This window comes from Vidua chalybeata, chromosome 1 (genome assembly GCF_026979565.1).
Source record: "Vidua chalybeata isolate OUT-0048 chromosome 1, bVidCha1 merged haplotype, whole genome shotgun sequence".
NCBI classification, from domain to species: domain Eukaryota; kingdom Metazoa; phylum Chordata; class Aves; order Passeriformes; family Viduidae; genus Vidua; species Vidua chalybeata.
Window position 1 is genome coordinate 105,467,255 of NC_071530.1, and position 26,657 is coordinate 105,493,911.

Sequence of the window (26,657 nt, forward strand, 5' to 3'; positions counted from 1 at the left end):
ATGCTCATACTTGAGACATTAATTCTGCCCTTTGTACCTGCAGTTTAAGAGCTTTGACTTCCGGGTACCTACGTGCTAATTTGCAGGGAAAACATAAGTTAGATAAAACCCCAGCTGACAGTACATATTCAAATTAATTACTGCAATAGTTTTGATTGTTGAGAAGGAATTAGTCCTTAAAGAAGACCAAAACTCTGAATAAAAGTATATTGTTCTTGAACTCTCCTCTCTGTATCAGAATTTAGCTTCTCTTTTTTACTGCAATATTACACTGAAAGAAGGAATTCTGCTGGCATCAGGGATTCTTTCAGTCTCTTAGCTAAGTTTCTATTAAATTTGCCTCCCACACTTATGTTTATAAAGCCCAAAACTACTTTTAAAATTTTAATTTCCTACGTCGCATTTAAATATCCTTTGTGATTTAAAATGTTAAAACTACTAATCAGTGGATTAAATATAGCAAGCAAAAAAGTAACTCAATGGGAGGCAAAGTCAACACAGAACAAACTAGTGGTAAAAATTTCATAGTATGTTGGAGAACCCTGAAACCAAAACATGAATGAATAACAAAGAAACAAAAACATGAAGGAATAACGAGGCAAGTTTAGTATTCTTCTGCTTTGAGAAGACAAATTGTTGTTTAAAACACTAATAAAGCAATCTGCAATTTTTGCACATACTTTATTAAATTAAATGAAAAATACAAAGTTAAAATTTTTCTGGCACCAGCCAGTGTCAGATTTGTCTATTGAAGATGAATGTTCTTCCTGTGGCTCATTCCAGTAAAGGCAAGTTTGTAGTTTGAATTTATGGTAGCTTTTATTCTCTAGTCAATCCTTGTTTTTAGGTTTCCATGCCCACCATGACTTTCATCTTCATTCTTTTATCTGTCTCCCAGACATAGTTTGCCTGCCATTACCTGGGGCCAACACATTCTGGTGAAATGGCACATTTTGTCATAGTGGCTTAGATGCAGACAGTCCTCACTGGTCTGGTCAGCATCTATTCGAAATTTGGGCTTCCTTTAGAGGATCTTTGCCACATTTTCCACTGTGTTCTTGTCAGAAAATGAGATGACAATGCAGAGAGACCAAGCTGTGAATTAAGGTGAAGTTAACCAAAGGCAAGTTAAGACATACACAAATGTGCCTTTTCAGAGCGGGCAGATTGTTGGGAGCAGCAGAGTAGCCTTTTGTATGGGATATTACAGCTGATCTGCCTGTTTGCCTTTTTGTGGAGAAGGTGAAAAGTGGCTGTTCAAGTCTGGGGCACTCGCTAGACGCTGACTTCCACTTCTGAGAGTGTTCCATATGCTCACCTACCACTGAAGGCTCCATCCAGAGATGGTGGTGGGAGCTACTACCAGGGAAGGAAAGACATTCCCAATAAGAGGACATCGGTCCATATGACCTCTTTTGACATCAACAGCAACAAAACCCAACTCTGGCCTCTTGCTACTCTCTCTCCCAAATTCATCCTTTCCACTTGCAAGGCAATAGCAAGAAAAGCAAATAAGCTACAACTTGCTTTGGGAAGGAGTTTGGGCAGGGGATCAAGTTCCCCAAACCCATGATTTATTTGACCATGGAGGCTAAGATCCCATCCCAATATAAAGCAAATACATGCATTGGTTTATCTATGGGATGGCAGCTTAGCCCTTGAGCTAACCCTGCAGTCAGGTTTGCAGAGACCAGGTTTGTTTCTGCTGCTGGAGTTCAGTGGTTTGGGCTTTTTTTTTCACTTTGAACAATGAAAATACCATATGCTGTTGTATAATTACTTCTGTTCAGTCTCATTTAACTGCCAGACAACTACTTATCAATAGGATTACTACTATTTTGTTTACATTTGCTTTGGACTCTTCAAGGTTATATTTTAACTCAAGCTTCCAGTGTTCGATTTCATTCAACAATGAAAACATACTTGTTATATGACAGTTTAGTTTTACAAACTTGAGATCTGAAGTACAAACTAGCATTAATTTGGACATCAAAAGGAAGAAATTACATTTTTCTTTTAATTATTGATAATATATATTCATTTGCCAACTCCAAGTGTGTTGCATTGCTGGGGAAACCGTTGAATATTACACTAAAACTGAATTAACAAGAACCGTAGGTGACGTGACATTGCTAGTCAAGGCACAGGTTCAGCAGAAAAACTTGAATTAGGCCTGCTTTTTAAATACAGATTATTTCATAAGGTCCCTCTAAGTGCCCAGAGTCAGCCATCTGTAGTGACCATCTGTAGACAAAGGAGAACACCACAGACTGAACAAGGAGCTGCCTAGAGCCGGAAAGAAAAGCCAAGGCCTTGCTCTCTCTGCATGTGATAGCATATACATGCATCAGTGGAGTGTCAGAAGTAGCTGAAGGATCTTTGTTGATCTGGGCTCCAGCCTGGAAGACAGCAGGGCAGGATAAACAGAGAATCAACTCTGGTTTCATTTAGGAAAAATGGCATATAGCATTTTGACAACTTTAATGGGCAGAAGAACCAGTAAAAAATTAGTGCAGGGAGAAAAATGTTTTCTAAAGCAGAAGATATTGAGCAACTGTCCCTCTGAAAAAGCAAAGCCTTTATTGTAGCCTGGGTCTGGTGTTTAGCAAGCAATCTGTCATCATCTCAAATACAGAAAGTCACAATGACTGCACACACAGTAAAGTCTCTGTTTTACTGACTTGTTAGCAGCCTAGAAAGGAGCAAGCAGGTAATTCATCAAAGGGTGTATGGTCTTTCTGAAGCTCCTGAGACTTTTTTTCTGTTGTAACTCCTCAGTGATGTTCCATCAAATAGTCTTGGTCTGTTTTTCTCATGTTGGTTTTGGGAAAGCAATAAAAGCCTCCAGTGTAACAGTGGTACCCAGAATCAAAAAAAAAAACCAAATGCAAACGTTAATAAAGAAGGAGCACCTGCTGGACTACACTTTAAAGGTCTGGGATTCATGTGGTCACTCATGAGCAGCAAAAGATCCCTAAATTTCACTTCTTGTGAAAACCCAAACCTTTACATAGCAACAATTTTTATAAGACTCTTTCCTAGCTGCAGATCATTTCACAGACAGAAAGACTTGAGGTACTTCTACTCCACACAGGTTTACAGAACCTCAAAACATGGGAAACACTTTATTTCTTCTGTTTGAAAAAAAAGGAGCTGGCACAATAACTCGTGCAGCCTCTCCCAGGGTTGTTACAGACCCATTCTGTTCCCGGTGTAGCAAAAGGACTAAATAATCTCATTATGAGAAGCAATTTCTACCCCTGGTTGTGGCTTGAATGCAAAAGGCTATTAGACAAAGTCTAGTGTGAAAGCTGTAGGCTATCTCTAACCTTGCAAGCATTTCACATTGTTGCCACTGGAAGCCACCCCGGGCTGTTTATTTGTTGCTCTGCTTTTTCCATTCCCGTATTAATTTCATCAAATAATTGAGTGTCTCAGTGACAAGAAAAGTACTCAGGCATTACAAAATAAAGCGCACATCAGTCATAATCTGCACTTCCTGAATGACCATCCTTTCAATCTTAATGAAGCAGAATCATTTCAAGACTGTTTTGAGTGATCTGTACCATTATCAATATGTTTAAACCCCCCCGAAACATTTAGCAGTTACTATCAGTCCTAAGTTTGCTATCCAGGTGGCAACTTTTAATGATGAAAAGGCACAAGAAAAAAAAATTCTTTTTAAGGAGAAATGGTTCATAGCAACATTAAAGGAAGTCTTCTTTCACACATCTGAGCCTTTAGCAATCCATTTTCCTTTGCCACACAGCACTGTGCTTGAAGCATGGAAATACTGTTAAAAGGAAAGGACTTTGTTTGTGAGGAAAACCCACAAAGAGGGATTTCCTCATTCAGGAGAGAGATTTCTCATGGGCAAAAAAAATCATTAGGGACTGCTGGCAGACTGAAGAAGTAGAAGAATTCTGAGTCCACCAGCAAATACGAGCTCATCCTTCCAACATTTCACAGAGCAACAGCAGTGTGTAATGGCAAGCAAGGCAATTTAAAGTGTTTTCTTTTTTTACTGTTTGGTGGTAATGGTGTGGGGTTTTGTTTGCTTTATTCTTTACTAGTCTTTTTTCATAATTTCACTTTTCTTCTTTTCATAACACACTGTTCTCTCTCCCCTAGTTGTAGAAAAAATGGACAATGTGACAGGTGGCCTGGAAACATCCCACAGAAGATACACAGAAAAGCTCACAGAAGTGGAGAGTGATCTGAAGAAATTAGGTAATCTACACGCAAGCAAAGCCCCTTTGTATTGTGGACCTGGGGTGCTCTCCTGGCAGACTGAGGCAGGAAATTTGCCTGAAAAATCTCTGCCTATGACAAGATACAGCACTTCCATTCCAGTTTCTCAAGTACTTGGGAAATTACTTAAAAATAGCTCAGATCAGCTCTACTTAGACGAGCATCTTAAGAATACTTCAAAATGTACAGTTCCCACTGAAGTCACTCTGAAAGCATTTATACTTAAATAAACAGACACTTAAATGTTGCCCTCAGGAGAGAATCTTCTCTGAGGTAGAGATCTAAAACATAACAGTAGTTGTTCTACAGCACATAAAATGAGCACCTGTCACCCAGTCATCTTGATGCTGTTTTAACAATTAAGATTCAAAACTGAAGGCCACTTTGCAAGGTACACAAATAATTAACTATTCAAAATTCTTATGTCTGAGGCAAGTGTATTACTTCCATAAATTGTTTCTTGAGCATCTCAAGGAATACAGGACATAAGATTGTTATCTGTTTGGGTCTCCCAAGTGCTATCAAAATTCTCCATTTTCAGGAGGATGTAAAAAAAAATCATGGATAAAGATTCTACTCTCTAAGTGTACATTTTTACTTTTCTTCCTATACATATAATTTTCATTGTAGAAGTATTAATATACACATACATGCATGTGATTCTTGAAATAAATTTTGACTAGTTTTCTAAACCACATATTGAGATATGTATTTCTAGGAAAACTTCCTTGCTTGCAGCTTGATTGTAAATTTTTACAATATTTTCCCCTCAAAATAGCTGGCTTCTAAAGTATTTGCACACTTCATTTAGTTCAAAGACATGGGGTAATTCAGTGATATGTTCTTTTACTGACACATCTACAGAAGTAAATGTTACACTTTACTTCTGTAAAGATTGCTCATGCAACCTTTGGGATTCTATTTGGGTTATTATATTATGCTGATTAAATTTTCACGACTTGGAGTACCTTCGCTTCTTTCATGACTACACGTTTTTACACACTGCTGGCTGGATGCTCAGTGAGATGCTCAGGATCATCAGTTCCCATTTAAGTGGACTTGCCATGGAGGAAGTTAGGAAAGTCCTGGAGCAGTTTGAGTAGGAGACATAAAAGTAAGAGAGGTGCTGTAGGGCCAGAAGGATAAAAGTGTGTGGTGAGTGGAAGACAGGCCTTCAGGGATTAGCTGCATGTGGACCTGGCAGTTGTCGGAGCTGAGTAAGGAACACAGTATAATTTGAGCTACAGCCAAGAGGTAAACATAGAGTCAGAGCTGAGAAGATCTGGGGGTGAGAGGAGTGGCAGGGAGAGGAACTGTGCTCAGGAAGATGTCCATCCGCAAAAGACTCCATAAACACTTCAGGCTGAAGTCTCACAAGCCATCATATGACATTTGCCATCATGACTCATTCAATCACACCAGACAAAAGCACCATACACAGCTGTATTCACTGTAATTTATGAAAACCATACTGTTCTCTCTTGGCATCATCTGAAATTATGGTCTTCAGACCGTCTAATTCATAAATATAGCTACACATAGATGAGGACGAAAATATATGGACTGTGAGCAGGATAGTGAAGTGACTGAGGTCAAGCAAGGGAGTCTTCCCTGAAAGCAAGTGTTGACTGCTTATTTCCTTGGTTTCTATGTCCTGGATGATAGGCTGTGCAATCTCAAATGCTTTATCATGCTTGGACAAACTTCCAGAAGTATTCCGTAGGGCAATGTAAGCCCAACCAGAGATGTTTCTCAAAGATTAAAGGTTTTGCCTTCCTCAAGCTCAGAACATAAGGAAACAATAATGGCAAAATAAATGTCATTAAAAGCAATAGTAATGTATTAGAGAGAAAACCAGAAATATATCTTATCCTGACATATCTGAAGTAGCCTACTGGGAAAGCTTTTGTCCCTAATCCAGATTCCTTTAAAATAAGTATCAGAACTTACTTAAAGCTAAACCAAAGATTTTAAAAATTGGAACTATATGTACTAAATCACAATGAAGGTATTCCACTTGCAATGAAAAGAAAGAGGAAAACATGAACAGTTAAAATAAACTTCTGAGCTTTCAGCAAAATCCAGTTGTAACTTCAAAACCTACACTTCCTGATACCTGTTTAATGTTTTGAATTCTGTTTCCCATTCAGTTTTCATTCAGAGCACAGCATTCTTGATTGCATATACTCATGAGTTTCTAACCATATTTTTTCCCATTCATGATGACAGAATCACCGTTTTGTTCTCCTCAGCAAAACACAAGGTCTCCATCAATTCCTCTTTGATTTTTTGGGGTTTTTTTCTCTGTCTAGAGGCAGAACTTTGCTTAGTGGTTTCTCTTTTCTGGAAAAGATGGCATAAAAGTTCTACTGAACAGTTTGACAACCTGACTGTTCTTAAAATACACTGTGTTGTTTTATACTGTGTTACAAAAAAAATCCCTAAAGCCGTTCTTTTTTTTTTTTTTTTTTTTTTTTTTTTTTTCCTGTACAACAGATGACCAAGCTGGACAAAAAGCCTTGAATACTAACACTGAACTGTCCAGCTTCAGATCTGACATTCTGGCTCTTCGTCAGCAGCTTCATGACATTGCAGAGAAAACTAGCAGAAACAAAGACACACTGGAGAAGCTGCAAGAGACTGGAAATTTATTAGATGATAGACAGAACCAAATGAAAAGTGCCTTAGATAGTAACTCTTTCATGATCATCAGTGTCAATAAGACTCTCCAGGCATATACTGGCTATATCAACAATCTCCAACAAGACACAAGTAATATACAAGCAAATCTGCAAAGCCAAGAGCATTCTCATAACGTGGTCATCATGAGCCTTAACAACTTAAACCTGACTCAAATACAGCAAAGAAATCTTATCAGTGTCTTACAGAAGTCAATGGAAGATACAAGCTCGGCTATTATAAGAATCAAGAATGACTTTCAAAATCTGCAGCAGGTTGTCCTTCAGGCCCGGAAGGATACTGACTGGCTTAAGGAGAAAGTACACAATTTACAGGCTTTGGCTGCCAACAATTCAGCAATGGCAAAAGCCAACAATGATACACTTGAAGACATGAACAATCAGCTCAGCTCCTTCAGTGGGCAGATGGAGAATATCACCACAATTGCCCAAGCCAATGAACAAAGTCTAAAAGATCTCCAGGAACAGCATAAAGGAGATGAAAACAGAACTGCTGCCAAATTCAGCCATCTAGAAGAAAGGCTCCAGGTCTTTGAAACCGATATAGTCAATATCATCAGCAACATCAGCTACACTGCTCATCACCTACGGACACTGACGAGCAATCTCAATGAGATCAGGACAACTTGTACGGACACCTTAAGTAAACACTCAGATGAGCTGATTTTTTTGAACAGCACGCTAGCCAATATTCGCATAGACTCTGCATCTCTCAAAGTGCAACAGGATTTGATGAGGTCAAGATTAGATGTTGAAGTTGCCAATTTGTCAGTAATCATGGAAGAAATGAAGCTGGTGGATTCCAAACATGGCCAGCTCATCAAGAACTTCACTATCCTACAAGGTAGGCAGCTTCCCTAATGATGTGTGTGTGCTGAATTCCTGCTTGCATTACTTCTTTAGTTCTGTGGAAGTTAGTGCATGCTGGTACAGAGTCCTGAGGTTTTCCATTATCTAATCCTAAACTTTGGAAATGTACATGTAGCTTGAATTTTCCACACTAATTTTTCTATGCCTTTTTTACATAGATAAAATGGGGATGTTATGAAAGAAGGTTCTGACTTAGCAAAATTTTATTCTGTCTGACTGACTGACTGGATCTGGTTTTGATTTAGTTTCTAAAATAAGTGAGTGAAGGTGTGGAACCTCAAGAAACCAATCCCCAGTAAAGAGGAAATGGCTAAAAAATATATGTTGGACTATTCCCAGGAAGGTCCACCCTTACTGAAAAACAAGTTGCTATTTCACTTTAAGCCAGTTGTTAGTCTGCCAGAAAACATCCTACTTCACTTAGTTTTTAATCCTGGGATACTTTATTTTCTCCAGAAATAAATAGCATCAGGTTTAGGAGGTTTATCCCAGCCAAATATTATCCCAAATGAAAAGAACACTCATATTTCCAATCAGATGTGAACCAGCCTAAACCTCTAATCATAAATATAAATCCATTGCTCCAAATAAACTAAAGCTGCATTAGAGCCAAGATTACATGTCAGTAACCTTAACCATTCTCATTTCAACCAGGTTTAAATGATTCCAGCTTGGAAATCTATCTCTGGAGGAGTTTGAATTATGTAGATTTGTACCAGGGGTGGGAAGATACTGAGGGATTTGATTATCCATGAACAGAATCCCAAATAGTTTTGTTGTTTATTGCTGTCACAGTATTGTCATTTCCTGTCATGGGTTATCGTTCCCTGTCTTGTTAGAGCTGGCCAATTTGCAACTTCTGGTCTATCCCACAGTTAGCCTTTTGCTTGCTATCTGTCATTTTTTCTCTTTTTGACACCCTGTTATTGACAGACCAACAAACAGGATCAGGAGAAAGAGTCCTGGGACTAAGAGCAGAGAGATGAGACCAGAAGGAGAAGGGAGCATGGCCAAGTAAGGGAACAGGACCACCAACGCATAGGACTGGTGCACTAGTATAGACTAGTGCACAGAGTTTTGCAGGGACTGGCACCTTGGCTGGTCACCTGGGGCATAGTGTCACTGTCCAGTTCACATGGCTGGGTGTATCAGAGTCTTTTCTGTATCCTGTATTTTGTGGAGGTCAAGGAAAGGACAACGGTATATAGGATTTGGAAAGCAGCTGCACTATTACAAGCACTGATGAAAGCAGCTGTTAGCCCGGTTTCTCTGTTATTAAATATCCAGTGGCGCTGGTCTGAGATGTATTAAACAAGCCCACCCCACGTGGGCTTTTTGTTTTGCTTTCTGTGCATATCCCCACTTTGCATGCTTACATTGTTTCAGGCCCTCCTGGTCCAAGGGGACCTAAAGGTGACAGAGGCCCTCAAGGTCCTCTTGGCCCCGCTGGCCTAAAAGGACAAAAAGGAGAGAAAGGAGAGCCCGGACCACCAGGACCTGCAGGGGAGAAGGGCCCACCTGGGCCAGCCGGGCCACCAGGAGAAAAAGGTGGGAAAGGCTCAAGAGGATCGCCTGGCTCCAAAGGTCAGAGAGGTTCTCCGGGCAAGACAGGTCTGCCTGGACCAAATGGAGACCCAGGGCCACCAGGGCCACCAGGCAAGGATGGTCCACCAGGGCCTCAAGGCCCACCTGGATTTCAAGGCCTACAAGGAACTGTGGGAAGCCCAGGGTTACCAGGACCACGAGGAATAACTGGACTCCCTGGAGTCCCTGGGCTGCCGGGTCCAAAGGGCCCGCCTGGCCCACCGGGCCCACCGGGGCCGCCAGGTCCAGGGATGCCAATGGCACTACAGAGTGAACCTACGCCCGTACCCGAGGCTAATGGTAAGCCATCAACACACTGCATGCTGTGGATGGGAATGGGTTCCTCCATTTATTACTGACCCTATTACTGCTCTGTTGAGTTACCAGTAACAGGCTTAACATGAAAAAATTCACATCGCAGGTTGTTCTCCCCATTGGAAGAACTACACGGAAAAGTGCTACTACTTTTCAATTGAAAGAGAAATTTTTGAAGAGGCAAAGTTATTCTGTGAAGAGAAAGCATCGCGCTTGGTTATCATCAACAACAAAGAGGAGCAGGTAATTACCTTCTCTTGCTGATTTTCAAGGAGGAAGTTTGAAGTTGTTTAACATGTAGAAACCACAAGACAGTGGAAAACTGAGAGCACCGCGAGTTCATACAGTAGAAGTAAACATATTGATTGACTCATTAGAATTTTGTCCACCCTCTACCTGATCAGCAGCTTCTCCCTATGAAGAAGGGTAGTTTGAGTAGAACTGATACTGACCCTGAAGGTGGTGGGGACAAAGCAGTAAGAAAAGTTGCTGAGAATTGTAGGAGTTTTGAACCTTTAAAGATGGAATCCATTATGCCTTGTGTACTATCAAAGTATTTTTTGCAGCAGTGAATATAATTTAATTTTAAATTATCTGATTTAATACATGCATCCTAGGACTAGTATGACCCAAAAGTATCTTTAATCTAGCCAATAGTTTTTGCTGTCCAAATAGTATTTTTAATACTATTCAACATGGCAGTGGAGATGTCAAGATACAATTCCTTACTCTTAGGGTTTTTTTCAATTTGTGTCTATAAGATATTAGCTGTGGCTTTATGTCAGCCCAATTTTCATGCCTAGCTCTCTCTACCTCATTGCAAACTGAAAGGGATTCTAGTCTGGGCAAGGGGTCCCAAGGCCAACTCCTGAAACATATCTTCAGCTTAGAAAAATATCTCTGGCCCACCCAATTCTAATAATAAGAGGCTTATAAAACCAGTGTAATGTATTGGCCCCAAAAACTCTTGTCCTTGTTATGGACTAAGATCTTTCTTTCACAGCAATGGATAAAAAGACAGATTTTTGGGAAAGGCAGCTTCTGGATTGGACTAACAGATTCAGAGAAGGAAAATGAATGGAGATGGTTGGATGGATCCTTACCAGTTTACACGTACGTAAATAAAAAGCAATGCTGACACTTCTAAAAGCAGCATCTAGAAATTATCTAATGAATCCAGATGGTTGTAGATGCCAATAATTTAATTTGTTACTGAGGGTGCCGGGGTTCTTTCTCTCTGCCTTCTCCATGCACAAGGATTCCTTTCCTTGCCAGAAAGAAAACTGAATGTTGAATGAAAGAATCACATAACTACGCAGCACAGTGTTTCTTGCCAAAACTTTTGCTTCTGACTTTTATTACAAAGTTGAGATGGAAAGCACAGTTTTACTGTTTTGGTTTGAATTTTCCTTATTTGCATTACAACTGGCTATAAATAGAGTACTCATTCTGATAAAAAATGACCAGTCTTTAGATAAAGCCCAAAACCAAGTGGAAAGCATTCAACATAAGGAAAATGCATGAAATGAGGGCGTCTGTGCTTTGGCCAGCTGAGAACTGAATTGGCAGCTTTCCAGGAATCCTAGGGCTACACCTAATTTGTCCTAAATGGAACAGATTGCAACCACCCAAATTTTTAATACTGAGGAGTAGACTAAAGAGTTTATAGATCTGAGCATGCTGTGCTTCAGAAAAACAGGTTACACTCAGTCAGATGTTACAAAATGATTAGCTGTGATCTCATTGGTGTTCATTTAGATGAAAAACATGGAAAAAGTCAGATTCATTTCAAATGAGCCGTAATATTTTCCCCTTTTTTTCCTTTCCCGTTTTCATCTTTCTTCGTCTTCATGTCAGCACTGTGACTGATCCTCCTTAAGGTGCTGCTTTTAGTAGATTTCCACTGCACCATGGTTTTAGGTTCTCTGTCATAACGTCAGAGCTGTTGGTTACAGATTTTTGGAGTATTTCATTACTTCTGGAAAGCTGTTTGTCCTCCCAGGTGCCTGGCTGGACGCTCTATGTCAGGCAGGCATGTTTTTTAGCTGAGCATGGACTGTGTCAGCCAGCAATCACAAACTCCCTTCAACAACCTGTTTCTTCAGGAAAACTGAGCTTTCAGATCCTGAGTTTGGAAGCGTTTCTCACTCGTTAAACCAAAACAGGATGAGGAAACGCTGCAAGATTTTTTTGCTTGCTACATTCAATTTTGCCATCAAAGCTAACAATCTCAAAAGATGTGTGTAAATATACTGTGTGCATTTCTTAAAAGTCAATAGAATTCCCTTCCCATATGAGCACGTGTCCCTCAAACACATGGATCTTTGTTTTTCCTCCCAAGATGCCCACCTTTGGTGCAGTCAGAGGGCTTTGCAGTGAGCAAGGGCAGGCTGTTGGCATCTTGGCATTACCTCTGAGCTTGTGGGCTCTTCTCAGTCCCATCTGCCAGTAGGAATGTGCAGGTTTGGCAGGCTTGGAGCAATGCACTTGGAGCATGGAGCACTCCCACTGTGTGTGCATGTACGCTCAGAAACTAAAATAAAGTTCATTGGTCTAAATTTAGGTCTCTGAGTTTTGGCAGCCGGAGGCTGAATAGATTCCCTTCTCTGTAATACATCTGTTTTCCATTTTCAGCAAGAGTCATGTATTGTTTGTCTCAATGTGTGTTTCCCGTTCAGAACAGATCTCATGATGTTTTCGTTAATTTCTTGTGGTGAAAACCTGCCATGTGTGCTGTGTTGTGCAATCATATCTCTTGCTTTTTTTGTGGAAAGAAACTGGAAAACTGGGCAGCCTGATAACTGGGATCACGGGCATGGGCCAGGGGAAGATTGCGCTGGGTTGATCTATGCTGGGCTCTGGAATGACTTCTACTGTGAAGATGTTAACAATTTCATTTGTGAAAAAGACATGGACAAAGGTAAGCAAGGCCCTTGGTTTGATTATTCCATCTTGCCCATAGTAAATGTCCCGCAGCTAGAGGTGAGATCTTGGCTGAATGCTACAGCAGTGCCTTGTTGAGGAAGAGGAGGAATCATATGTGGAACATTTCTACTCAGATCCAGATGCAAGTGCTGGATCTATTGCACTTGGAAAAAGCAGCCTCGAAGCTGGCTATAGCCATGGAATGCTCAGAATCTTGACCGTTTCCTGTAGGCTTAACACATGCCTAAAATTATGGGCATGATTTGGCACATGGTCCAGATTCTACCCACACTGGAAGCTGCCTTCATAATGTCAGTGGCCACACAACAGGGAAAGCTGGCCTTAGGGTGGCTCAGGAATCAGCCTCCAAAAACCAAAAAGACTTTGTTTTGAGAGTTTGTGCAATAGGAGGCACTTGGTGACTGCTAAGGAGATCTTAAAATTCCCATTACTGCCAGGAGATGTCCCATGGGACTGAGAAGCTGAGTCCATAGGCCATAAGCATCTCATCCGTTGCAGCTGGAGTGAAGGACTCATAAACTGCCAGCGTGGCCAGCAGTCAGCCAGGTGTTTGCCACAGGGCATCTCCTTCTGTTGACACAGGCATTTCTGCAGGAGCAGAGGGCAGGTGGTTCCCATGGCTGCTTAGAGCCCGGCCCCGTCGTCACAGAACGTGGTCAAAGCTGGTGTTTGTGTTCATGGAGGGGCTCTGCCTGAAACGTTATCTCTTCCATACAACCTGTTTAAACATTGCTTTGCCAAGGGTGCCTGGCTCCTCCAGCTGGAAACTTGTCGGTTGAATTTCAGTGAAGGCAGACATAAATGTCAGCTAGAGCCAAAATTACATCCCATCCGTAGTCCCCTAAGACAAAACTAAGTGCTGAACAAGCTTTGTGTGTATAATTCTATTTGGATGTCCGGAGTGAGGGGCCATGTGTAAGTAACAATATGATTTACCCTGGTTTTCCTACATACATTTGTTATTTTAAGAAAACTTTAATGTTTACAAATATTTATCCTCCAGGACTTACAGTATCTGAATATGAGTCTGCTCAAATTTTTTACATACCTTGATCTCTGTAAGTTTTCTTTTTGGAAATTTGTTTAATCTTCACAGGCTTTTTACAGGATTTCTTTTTCTCTTTGTTTTTCTTGTTTTCTCTCATTCTGTAGGGCAAATTCTTGGAGTGTAATAGGCTATAACTTTACAGATACCTTCATATTAAGGAAATTTATGTCAAGAAGAAGAAAATCCTGGGAAAGAGCAACACTGACTTCCAAAATTGAAAAAAATATGAAAACAGAAAAAAGCAAGCACTGAAAACTGATTTAAAAGCATCAAGGAATTCAGCAATAATTCTTCTCCAGCATCCTGTAATTATTTAAGGCCTTTCGACCCTCAGCGTCAAGAAATACTGTTGGACTAATTCTGTTTTAGATTTTCTTCCCAACCAGTAACCACATCCATAAGCAGCTTATGTCTTCTGAGGAAAGACATTCTATCAATCTGAGTAAGACTGTTGGTCACTCATATAGAAAAACATATAAAGCAACTGTGTAAACAGTTGCTTAATTTGCTAAAATCCCAAATGTAGGAAAAATTATACAGATACACGAATATATAGATTTTATATAAATATATATATATAGTCCAACTCTTATCAATAATATGGAATATACTTTTAAGAGCTTTTAAAACTTTGTATTTTTGTACAAAATATTTGCTTTTTACAATTGTTCTCTTTTTTACTGACTTTTTTTACAAATATAGTGCACAGGGGCCAAAGAAAACAATAAAGGTACTAATAATTCATTAAGGTTTGCTGTCAGGCCTAGCTCAGCTATAGGGAAATATTTTTCCAGTTAGAAATATTTTTACTTTCCCAGATGATTTGTTCTGGTTAAATAACTTCTAAAGCAGAATTTAGATAGTGTTTTCCTTACTGTATGCAGTCTAGTCTGCATGTGTAACAATTAAGTTGACTAAGGACTAGATACTCATTATAGCTCTGATCACAGTCAGTGTTTCATCAGGGTACTATGGAAACACCATTTTAATAAAAGCTTTTCCTTCCTTCCTTCCTTCCTTCCTTCCTTCCTTCCTTCCTTCCTTCCTTCCTTCCTTCCTTCCTTCCTTCCTTCCTTCCTTCCTTCCTTCCTTCCTTCCTTCCTTCCTTCCTTCCTTCCTTCCTTCCTTCCTTCCTTCCTTCCTTCCTTCCTTCCTTCCTTCCCTTCCTTCCTTCCTTCCTTCCTTCCTTCCTTCCTTCCTTCCTTCCTTCCTTCCTTCCTTCCTTCCTTCCTTCCTTCCTTCCTTCCTTCCTTCCTTCCTTCCTTCCTTCCTTCCTTCCTTCCTTCCTTCCTTCCTTCCTTCCTTCCTTCCTTCCTTCCTTCCTTCCTTCCTTCCTTCCTTCCTCCTTCCTTCCTTCCTTCCTTCCTTCCTTCCTTCCTTCCTTCCTTCCTTCCTTCCTTCCTTCCTTCCTCCTTCCTTCCTTCCTTCCTTCCCTTCCTTCCTTCCTTCCTTCCTTCCTTCCTTCCTTCCTTCCTTCCTTCCTTCCTTCCTTCCTTCCTTCCTTCCTTCCTTCCTTCCCTTCCTTCCTTCCTTCCTTCCTTCCTTCCTTCCTTCCTTCCTTCCTTCCTTCCTTCCTTCCTTCCTTCCTTCCTTCCTTCCTTCCTTCCTTCCTTCCCTTCCTTCCTTCCTTCCCTTCCTCCCTTCCTTCCTTCCTTCCTTCCTTCCTTCCTCCCTTCCTCCCTTCCTCCCTCCCTTCCTCCCTTCCTCCCTTCCTCCCTTCCTCCCTTCCTCCCACTCAGGAGGGAATTCCATGGAAGTAAATCTCCAATTTTTAATAATCATTTTGAAATGTTTTCATTCCTTCTCCCTTCTTGTAAGGAATTCTACCCCAGTAGTTGCCACACATACTGCAGGTCAAGCCCAGGTGAGAGACTTTATGAAAAGAGAAACAAAGAAGCTGCACACACTGAAATATGTTTGTTTTTAAGACAGATTTCAAGATTTGGTGAGAAAAAACATGCCATACTCAGAAAAGTCTAATAAACTTGCACTTCTCCAGAGTGCTTTGTAAATCGATCTCTTGGTTTTCTTGGACTGGTACTTCTCTCCCAAACAAAAAAGAAAATAAAATATGCTGCAAAGAAGAAAGAGATTATACCATAACCCAGAGAGTTTCCTCCACAGTCCCGTGAGCTGTTGTCTAGGCAGCAATATTGTTTATCAGTAATTTTAAAAATTAGGGGGTTAATTCATTAGCAGAAACCTTGGTATTTGTTTCCAGTTTTTATACCCTTCTCATGGCCACATGCTCACAATGAAGGAAGCTGTTTTGGCTTCTTGGAGAGATGTTTTTCCATTGCCTCCTGACCTGCCATTTACCTTGGCTGAATGCAGATAAGTTTATTGAAATACTCCAGCTCTGTTGGAAAGAGACAAGATTTTGTACTTCAGATTTTCAAATATTGCTCCTAAGATCAATCAATTAAAGACAGCTGTTTCCCTACATCTCCCTCCAGTATTTTAAATTTCAATTTATTTTTTTTTTCAAAATACACAAAATGTTACATTAGGGAATCTGTGCTGTGGGTACAAATTAGACATGAGACAGGAACAACACGAAAATTGGTTTATGTATTACATAAAAAGTTTTATGTATTACAGCTGCAGAAACCCTGTGTCACCATCTTGGAGGCAGGACTTGTCTTCAGACAGTCTGGATTTCATGAGCCTTTTCTTTTTCATAAGGTTTTGAATACAACTTGATTCTGCCATGCACTGTCATGCTGTACCAAGGAGTTGTGTGTAGACACATGCTTTAGTGTTTACATGTATATTTACACATTGTCTGTGGAGATAATGTTAAACTGCTATTTTTGGATAATGAGGTACAAAACTAGTATTTTATGTGCCGAGAGAGCCTCACAAACCCTGATGAGTAGAGCCTTGAAGAGCTACACTGAAGTGGGAGCACTGCTACCTTTGTTTTGAATGTTGCCTTATTTAGGTGAAGTAAGCCTGTTTTGAGCATCTACCACATTAAATTACATTCTTTATGCTTTTTATTGATGTCACAGACTTTTGTCACCAAAAGAAGTGAATGAGAAACCTCTGTTTAAGCCCAAGTTGTATTGCTTCCTTGCCCAGATTTCATCCTTCTCTTCATTCAGCAACAGCAGTGATGGTACATACACTAGATCAGATTATCCAGGAGTTATCTAGTGTCCTCCAGCCAGAGGAATGACAAGCTGAGGACACTGAAAAATGAGACATGACTGGGCTCACACCCTCTGTTCACATACTTGAATCAAATACTGCAGCTGTTAGACAAAACTGGGTGAAGAGGGATGCTGCAGTTGCGTGCCTGACGTGTCCGGTCATCCTTGAAATATGGCCTGAGCAGCCAGGCATGCTGAGACAGACCATCCTTTTGACCTAGTATTCCTGCAGGAAGGAAACAGAGGTGTCCAATGGCAACAAGAATTGAAATCACTGAAACGACCGAGTGTTAAGACAGCTCAGGAACATGTCACAGAAAGGACAGATTGGCAGGAGCGCAAGCAGGACACCAGAATGGGCCAAGAAATTGTCATGAAAGTCAGACCTGCCACTCCTTAATGGGAAAACATCCCCATCAAATCTTTCTGTATGGTTTGAGTAATAATGCAGGTTTTATGGAATGTTTTAAGTGATAGCAAATTATTTTGTCCCAGGTTGAGTTTTGGTTTCCTTCTTATACACAAGCATTGTAGTCATATTGAGCACACATTCCCATCATCCTTCTTGTTTTACATAAAATTAAATGCAAGTTCATATACCCTGGCAAGCACTGGGACTGTTGGAAGAAAAGGAAGGAAAGGCAGAGAAGGTACAAAGTCATTGTGATTTACATTAAGTTCTGGATTTCTTACTGTCATTTCTGACTTGTTTCATTAATTTATTTGGAAATGCCTTCAGCTGATTAGAGCTTATAAATCTCAACTCTCATTTCCTTTGTTGTCTATAATTAATACTTGCAAATGTTCCAATAAAGGAATCACTAAGTGGAGACATGGAAATGAATGTTGTTAACTCTGTGCATGCGTGTGTAACCAAGAGGGATGTGGACCCAGAACATTCATAGGTGTTCAAAATCAAACTGATGAAGCTTTTTTCCATTAAAGCCCTCTTTTTCACTTACACCATCCTGGTTCTGAGCATGGCTGGGGCTATCTTATCCTGTAATTGCAGGTTTCGTGACTTGTTCTTGCAGCACATAGGGGCTAAGAACATGGTTTTGAAGGTCTGATCTGAACAAAACTTTTAAGAAAGGCTGAAGCCCTATGCTGCTTACTGTCCTAGCACACCAAACACCTCAGATGGGCCTCTAGGTGAGGGATGTCCTGAACTAAGCCACATCAGTCCCCACATTAGCCATTATGATAGCTTAAATTGCCTGTTTATAATGGCTGATCTGGTCTTTCTATTCCTCTCACTCTCAGATGGCTGATCTCCTCTTTTAATTTTCTGTTCCTGGCAAGTAGCTACTCTGCTTTTAGCAAGTAGCAGGAGCTGGTGTCTGATCACTGGCAAGGCAAGGAGCTGGTCAGAGGGCAGCCACTGGCTGTGGGAAGAAACTGAGCTGCAAGGAGTAGGGGAAAGGTGGATTCACATGTGAGAATAAAACCACTTTTCCCCAGTGCAGGCTCCTTGCCTAAGAGCACAGCAGCTCACACATCTGTAGCATCCAAAGGGAACAAGTAGTCTCCAGCTCCAGCCTCCAGCCTTGCTTTGTTTTTCCTCCCTCACTTCTGTGGGTGTCTGTGTACCCTGGAGATACTGGCTCCCCCATGAGCTGTCCCTGGAGCAGGCGCCAGGGCTCACCCAGGTGAGGGGCTGGCAGTGGGACACCTGCCCGTGGCTGGCACTCCCCCCAGCTGGGACACCCTGGGCTCCCCAGGGCTTGGGCAGGAGCTGGAGGAGGAGGTTCCCACTGCTTACCCACACCCAGAGATACCTTGGGCATCTATAAATGGGATAGTAAACTGCCTTACAGACAAAACCCTTGCTCCCCAGAAACCAGGCCTTCCTAAAACCAGAGCCTATTTGTTCATTCACCATCTCTACCTCATTTTTTCCGTGCTGTTTAGTGGAAAAAAAACCAAAAAAACAAAAAAACAAAAACAAACAAAAAAAACCAACAAAACTTGGCTAATTTTTTTTTTTAAAGTTCTCTTCTGTTTTTTTTCATATGGTGGAATACGTTTGTTTTTTCTTCCCATCTGGCTCAGAGATGAAAAAAACATTCTTTGATTTCTTTTTCAAAATAAACTCAGTGTAACGCTATGAAGTTTGTGTGGAGATGTTTTGGGGGTTTTTAGACCAAGACAATAAAAGAAAATTACCAGGCAAATAATGCCCTTTTTGGAGAAGATCTTGCATGCCATGACGATTTTCTTACTCAGAGAACTTCCCAGAGGCATGTAAGTATTGCCAGCCCCATTTTGTGACTGGAAGAAAAAGGAGATTTTCAAGAATGTGATTCATTTTGATGTCTCATTTTAGATATTTTATCAGGTAGATGATTTTTCAAAAGTGACTTTTTCCAGTGAAACCAACATTGACATACAGCAAATTACTTTTCGTACACATTAGTTAGGGGAGTGGGCTTTTCAATGCTAAATTAAACAGAGTGGTGTCCTTCCCCCATCACCCTGCACACAGGAGGCAGCCATTTCTGCTGCTGTTTTGGAGAGCAGAACTCAGTGTGATCACAGCAGAAGAGCACCAGCAGAGTAGAGCAAAGTCCTGTGTGGGTAAGAGTTAACACCTGACTCTAAATTACCAAGAGACCCCTTGGTCAGAAACAAGAAGGTTAAAGGACTGCTGAGACCTTTGACTCCTCTGCAGTTCAACTTCAACAAATCTTCCCAAAAACATACCAACTTATACTTTAAAAATAATTAGGGGTTGCTTTATCCCTTTAATAATTTTGGCTGATCTTCAAAAACTTTATTAGGAATCTTCTTTTAATAACCAGTGTGAATGCAATTATGTCCAGTTTAGACACATTTGTTCTGGTTCCAGGGCTGTCCTTTAGCTTAAACAGCATCTCTCCTGGGACTGTCAAGTAATTGTAGTGGTCAGTGTGCAGCCATTCATCTTGAGACACAGTAAGGGGTGGTTGGGAACAAACACATCCCTCTGACCAGCTGGGGAGCCTTGATGACAGAGCCTGGCTCTGATCCCACCATCCAGCCCCACAAGGGATTATCTGAGGACACTCTGGGCATCTCAATGAATGGTGGGAGTTTCCACCATATTCTTTTTTTGTTAGTGTTGCAAGAGAGCAGAGAGCAACAACACGGGTATAAAGGGTGGTTTCCTGCTGAATTAGAGCAGGTTACAAATGCCTGGCTTTTCGTAAGGCAGTAACACATTTTATAAGGCATTTGAAAAATCAGTCTGTGTATCTGAGCTTAAGCATACTTATTCTGGGTTTACACCACAGCAGAATCTAAGTTCAAGTTATACTTAGGTCCTTGTTCTTCAAGAGATTAAAATCTCCAATTCAGAGATTAGTGTGTGACTTCTACTTTTTCTATCTGTTCTGCCAAGGCACAGATCCACAGCTCAGGCATCAGTGTGATTCCAGGCTCAAAGGATTGCTTCCAAATTTCCTGTATTTACAGCCATGTTCCTGCCAGCCCTGCCAGAGGTCCTGCTGATGGAAGCTACAAGTCTGAAATGTGACTTTGGAAGGATTTTGTTTAGGAATCCTTATTCAGAAGTCTGGGCATATTGCAAAGATGACATTTCTTTAATTCCATCTCTATTACCCTCACTCATACAAAACAGATGATGAATTATTTTTCTGAATGGCAACAATGTATTTTTGTCCACTCTGTTTTTTTATGTCAAAATAAAAGCCTGGAAGTGGAAATCAGACAAAGCATCCTTGGCATTGCAGCATCCCACTGTAGCAGGCAAATAATGTTCGTGGATTATTGCCTGTGAGAACAGCACAAACTGCTATCTGAACAACAGACAGCTTCATTTTATCTGCTTGTAGAAGCAAACTTACCTACAGGCACAGCCTTGTCACTGGCCCATCATCTGACAGACTGGGGTAACCTTGCTTTCCTGCTGTGTTTCAAAGAAAGGAGCTAAGAAAGAGAAAAGGTCAAGTGAGAAGAGCTGACGACAGAAGGGGAACAGAGAAAAATAGAAAGGGACAGCTCAGGGAGTAGAAGAAAAAAATCCAGAGAATGATTGAGGAGCATAATGAACCCTGATGTCCCCATCGCGGTTTCTAGTAAGATCAACCACAGAGGAACTCTCTTCTCAGAAACAACATAACAGGGGCAGTGTCGTGGTTCTCGTAATTCCCATTCTCAGCTGTGAAAAGAACACATCCCTGCCTTGCAAGAAAGGCATGTCATTCAGTTGGTGCCTGAAGTCATGAAATACTTTCCCAGCACAAACAAAAATTCCTGGTGGCTCTAGGTCTTCTGGGAGCTGCGTTGAGGTTTTTGTTTTGGTGGTTGGTTGGTTTTTCCTACATGTCCTTTTCCTCCTACACAAGTTTTGACACACAGAATATTTTCTAGTTTTCCATCTGTATTAGAAAACTCAACTTTGGAAGAAAGAACAAAAGCAAGAACATACAGTAGGTCTCCAAGCAACAAAACACTGTCTGCAGTGGAAAATATGTCCACAGCAGTATTTGGACTTGCAGGTCACATTTTTATACTAAATTCTCATTGGTATCAACATTTGAACAGGTGCATTTTATGAAGTCAAACATGGATCTTTAATAAACAAACTTTAATAAACAAGAGCTGCAGAAATGTACACATGCTGAAAAGGGGAATACAAAAAGGAGGTACCTTCATTTTTAAAAAAAGACAGTTGTTGAATTTGAATAACAGAAACACTTCAATTCTAAACACCCTTGAATTTGATTTAATTGGTAGCATTTTAAAATGACCAATCACTGCTTTTCCCCAATTTTTAACTTTAAGATGCAAAAGCTGGGGACTCTCTCAGCAGTCACCAGCTGATGATTTCATTGAAAAAAAACTAATTTCAAAGACACATTGGATCTCTGGATACCATTTTATCCAGATTAGCCATGTCAGGAGTGGGAAGGTGGTCAAAAGTCCAGGTCAGGACTCTTCACTCGCTGAATTAACTCTTTTTGTGGAGAAGGAGAGCAGTTTATTTATTTCAGACATCACCACAAGGTCTCCCAGTCTGCATCCATCTTGTGGCATCTTACATATGAGAAAATTCTAAAAATAAAATAAGGCAAGAAAAACCACAGGCAGAACAGTTGTTGTTCTACCCAGACAAAACTTTGAATTAAAGCCATTATGGTGGACCAGACTCTGCAATTGAAAAGCCATTTACATTTTCAAGTCTGATTCCAACTGCAAATCTTCAGTTATATATATGACAGAATAAAAGACTCTGGCCTCACTGCACTTCTCCCTGGCAAGAGAAAAACCATCTGTACAGCATAGCTTGTGGTTGCTTCAACTCTGTAGGTACAAATTTTTAAAGAACATGGTGATATATTTTTTCATTTCCCTTCCCTTTATTTTAGCATGCAGCAAAATCACGTGCATGGCATTTTTCCCAACCCTGTGGTAGTCGGGACTCTGGCTCAGGAGACTGATGTGTTTTGATTTGCTCTTTTCCCTTAATTTGAGAGGCTACTGCACTATTTCCTTTGTGATCATACCAGCCAGGGTAAAAACCTTGTATGAATATATGGCTGTGAAAGCAGGAACAAGAGCCAGGAATACTGCTCTCTTTCCAAGCACTGAGAGACAGTGAAAATGAGTGTACACCATGTAACAGGCTGCACAAACCCATCTGGAACTGAGTCCCACAGCACTCTGGCCATGCTCTGGGCTACTCACGCCACGGGTATGGGATGAGGAATGACAGTCCTTCCACATGGAGCGCCAAGAGCAAGCTTCCTGGAGCCCAGGCAAGCCTTGTTTTGACAGTTTAATCACCATTTGAGAAGCACATGGCTGTTGTACCACAGTTGATGGAGGCAGCTTCCCCCTTCACTGCTGATGCTGCAGCCAGAGGACACCCATGCTCAAAGACCCCAGATAACACTGGGTCAGCTTTTTTCCAGTGCACATGCAGCATCTTGCAAGGTACAGCCCTAATTTTTGAACATTTTGAAAAAGAAGTTGAAGAAATCAGGTGAAGAAGCTGAAGTTCTGCTGGGAAAATAAAAACAAAAACAAAACCAGAAACGACACCAAACCTAGAACAGATAAATTCTTTGATCATTAGCTAAAATATGTGATAAGTATAGCTTAGGGAAAATAAAGTATTTGTTGTAATTTATTGTCAGTGTAAGCAGGCCTGTCAGGCACTAGGAGGGAGCGCACACCACATAGTTCTCCTTCATATGAGATGAAACATCTGAGAAGATACCAAGTATAATACCTGTGGGAGGACAGAATCAGACCCATTGCTTCTGTTCAAAAGGGATTGCTGCCTGAGAATGAAAAACCAAGAAGAAGGGGTTTATTCAGACATTTATTCCTTGGTGCTTTACTGCTCAGAGCATGGTCACTGGTTGTGTCAGATATGCCACACGTATGAACATCTCAGCCACCCCAGAGAACCTGTGGCATCATTAGGTGACAGCAAAGAGTGCTCACCAACACACCACTAATGCCATCCAGCACCACATACAACCTGGACCTCATTTAGTGTGGTTCATATAATAACAACTATAATGGCACAAACATTAAATTCTAGAGCGTGAAGTGTGTGCACTTGAAAAATATATTAATTGAAACATCAGCTAAAGGACTTTTGAGTTGCCTTCTAATCCTGCAACTAATATATCAGAGCAAATTATGCCATTTACGTGCCAATCAGAGAGAGAAGAAAAAGAAACTTAGAGAGGGCTGTGGTGAGTATAACACTTAACTTCAGAATTTGAATTTAATGGAGCAGCAGTTTTTTCTAGTAGTGCTCATACCATGGTTGTGAGTTTCAAAATAGACTGTCCCATGCCCCTAACTGAATGCCATAGTAGTTTAGGCAACAGAAGTTAGAGGTATCTCAAAGTTTTTCCAGGAAATCAGGTGAAATTTGCCCTATGTTTCAAAAACTCTGTAGCCTGACAACAGAGGATTTACCCAGCAGATGTCCATCCCTCTATTCAAATATTCTCTGCAAATAAAGTCTTTAGAGTCCTTTCTCCGGGGGAGTCAACCAGATTAAATACTGCCACTGTCACACAAGATTTCTGTATGTAGCAATCTGTCACAAAACCAGTTCATTTTTCTTCAAGGCTTGTCAGATTTCTTTTTTACTAAATAAAACAGTAGTTTGCTCTAATAATTAAAGTCTGAGGCTGGCAGAGCTGTAGGAGATATGAGCACTACCATCAATTTTCTTGATGACATTTGGCAAAGATCTAAAGGCCTGGTGTGGTAAATCACTTAAATTTTTGCTTGGCTTTAAACAGATCATTGGTCCTATTCATCAATGCCTAAAAGACTCTTCAGCCCAGTTTCTCTCACTATTCACTACAGATGCTGATGAATTTTTTCAGCCAAAGAACAGTTTTGTGAGTATTCCCACAGAAACACCTGCAAAATATTTTAAGGAAGTTGGCTGAAAGATGGAGTAGAAATACAAACACACAGAAAAAATGCACTAGTTCACAAGATATTTGTAACTGACTAAGGAAAGCCACCCTTTGCCTCATTTACAAAACAGACAGCAGCTGACCAAAAGAATTACTGCTTCTCTTTGCATGAAAGGTCTATACTAAGTAGGTAGACAGAATTCAGGGGGTAGGATTTAAGAACAGGACTCTCTGAGGTCGACTCTATCCCTCTTTTTGTAAAAGCAGCAAAAATGTTGTACTATATCTGTAGAGAAAAGCATGAACTTGCATTGCTGCCATATATACTGCAAAACTGAGGCCTACCAGCCCCTACCTGTGAGAACATGGGCACAGAAGTAATGAGATATGGCAACACTGACTGGTTGCAAACAGTATCACCACTGCTCCAGGAAGATTGATCCCACCACCAGCAACTACCAATTTCCCCTTTGCCAAATGCCCCCAGCTCAAAAAGCTGGGATAAGATTTGTGTGTACTGCTTGCTCTGCTTCAGATGGCCTTTCTTGCAACACATCTTTCTCTGATTTACACTTTTCTCATGTGAAGAAGCCACAGAAATTTTAAAACATTTTTAGATCTACAGCTTCACCAAGAAAATGGCCCTGCCGCCTGCTCTTGAAACAAAAATTACTCTTCCAGACCTGGATTTTAAAGGAAGGCTCCATGTGGCTATATTTAGTCTCTCTAGAGTCTAATAGATACCTGAATAATCTTAGGAACCTTCAGGTGAATACTTTGGAAAATTATTACTGTTCCCCTGGGTAACCCAGGGAAGTAATTTATATGTGAAACTTAAGCAGGTGAGTTATATATAACATAAAACAGTATGATTGATAGAAAGCTGTAGTCAGGTGTTATATTTTGTCATTTGGTACTTTATCTTCAGGTTAGAAACTACACTGTTACCTGAGCATCCCTACTGCTGTGAAGTGCAGGGGCACCTCAGATTACTAATCCTACATAAAAATTCAGGGGAAAATATATTTTGTTTGGTGGACTGACTCTGTGTGTTAGGCAACTCTTTGCACATATTTCTCCACACAATGAGTTCTCTATTTTTTTCTCCCACCTGCTCAGATGGAGTGCAAAACAACATGAAAACAAGGACAAAATGTAACACAATGTCACTTAAATTGGCACTTAGAGTCAAGTGAAAATAAAGAAAGTGAAACTAATTCCAGTGTGTCCTTTCCCTTCAGCTTCTTCCCCAAGAGCCAGCGGAACTTTCATGTATGGTAGTGCATGCTCTCCTTCAGCTGTTTGCCCAGATCCCAAGGTTCAGCAAAGCACAGGAACTTGTCTAGGAATTTTTCTTTGGAGCTACCTCCATGCTTCAATGTATGCTAGCAGACTGTATTATTAATAATGATCTAGTGAAACCTTGATCCTGAATTGTTTTTACGAATCTGTTGCTGTCACGCCTCCGAGCACAAGCTCCAACAACTGGTTTAAAATCCAGATCCATAGCTCAGGGTCTCAGTTTCTTATGCTGCAATACAAACACTCTTGTTTTAATTACATAATTGTGAAATTCCTCAACAATAAAAAGGCCAGTGGCCAGTAACTATGCCAAACTATTAGAATAGTTAGAGAATATAAGTCTCATTATGAAGAATTCAATACCAAATGTGTGAGGAAATTGTTAATATAATGATTGTGAATATGCAAAGAATCCAGACTTGTGAGAGTCTGAGGAATCAGCTAACTAAGGAGAGGAATCACAGTGACATTGCAGGTACTACAGTGTTAGATGTATCTCTTGATACATGCAGTTTGCAATCAGGTTTCATAGTTCTCTGTCTCAGGACCATAACCAAGTCCCAGAAAAAGTGAGAAGGTTGATCAAATTTTTCTTCAGTTTTGTAAGAAGCATCTAAGGTCAGCGGTCATCTGGAAAAGCAACAGATCTCAGATAAATTGAGCAAGTCAATTTAGCCATTACTCCTAGGCTGCAGCCTGCTGAAGAGTAGGTGCGTGCAAGCATCCTGCCAGTATCCTGGTCTGCTCCACTTGCCAGAAGACAGCACAGGTAGGGGAGATCATTAAGTTATTTCTGTCACTGAGATCCATCCCATCTAATTTATGGTACTTAACTGAGTGCCTAAGAGATAAGCATACTTGTCCTAGGCTCTCTGTAAGGGCAACAGACCACCACAGTGTCACTTTCTCACCTAAATCCTGAAACACCCCTTTATTTTATCAGAAGATGTATTCATGAAGGCTGGGATCCTCACTTAGTTCCACACATGGTGGGGATCTGGGCCTTATTGAAGGAACAGAGCTATTTATGAGATCTAAAATTGAACACAAATTAGTAGGTCTTCTACCCCTCGCCTTTCATCTCAGTGCATTG

At 40.7% G+C, this 26,657-nt stretch overlaps 1 protein-coding gene across 1 annotated transcript in view; it reads left to right on the top strand.

The window, feature by feature from the left end:
- Positions 1-14,609, top strand: part of COLEC12 (collectin subfamily member 12) — a 94,479-nt gene extending 79,870 nt beyond the window's left edge. Inside the window, exons 4-10 of the mRNA XM_053961556.1 lie at positions 4,132-4,230; positions 6,748-7,794; positions 9,207-9,704; positions 9,826-9,962; positions 10,723-10,832; positions 12,494-12,639; positions 13,818-14,609. Of these exons, the coding sequence (XP_053817531.1) occupies positions 4,132-4,230; positions 6,748-7,794; positions 9,207-9,704; positions 9,826-9,962; positions 10,723-10,832; positions 12,494-12,639; positions 13,818-13,837 (2,057 nt within the window). The 3' untranslated portion in view covers positions 13,838-14,609. The remainder of the gene's footprint in view (positions 1-4,131; positions 4,231-6,747; positions 7,795-9,206; positions 9,705-9,825; positions 9,963-10,722; positions 10,833-12,493; positions 12,640-13,817) is intronic.
- The last annotated feature ends 12,048 nt before the right edge of the window (positions 14,610-26,657 follow it).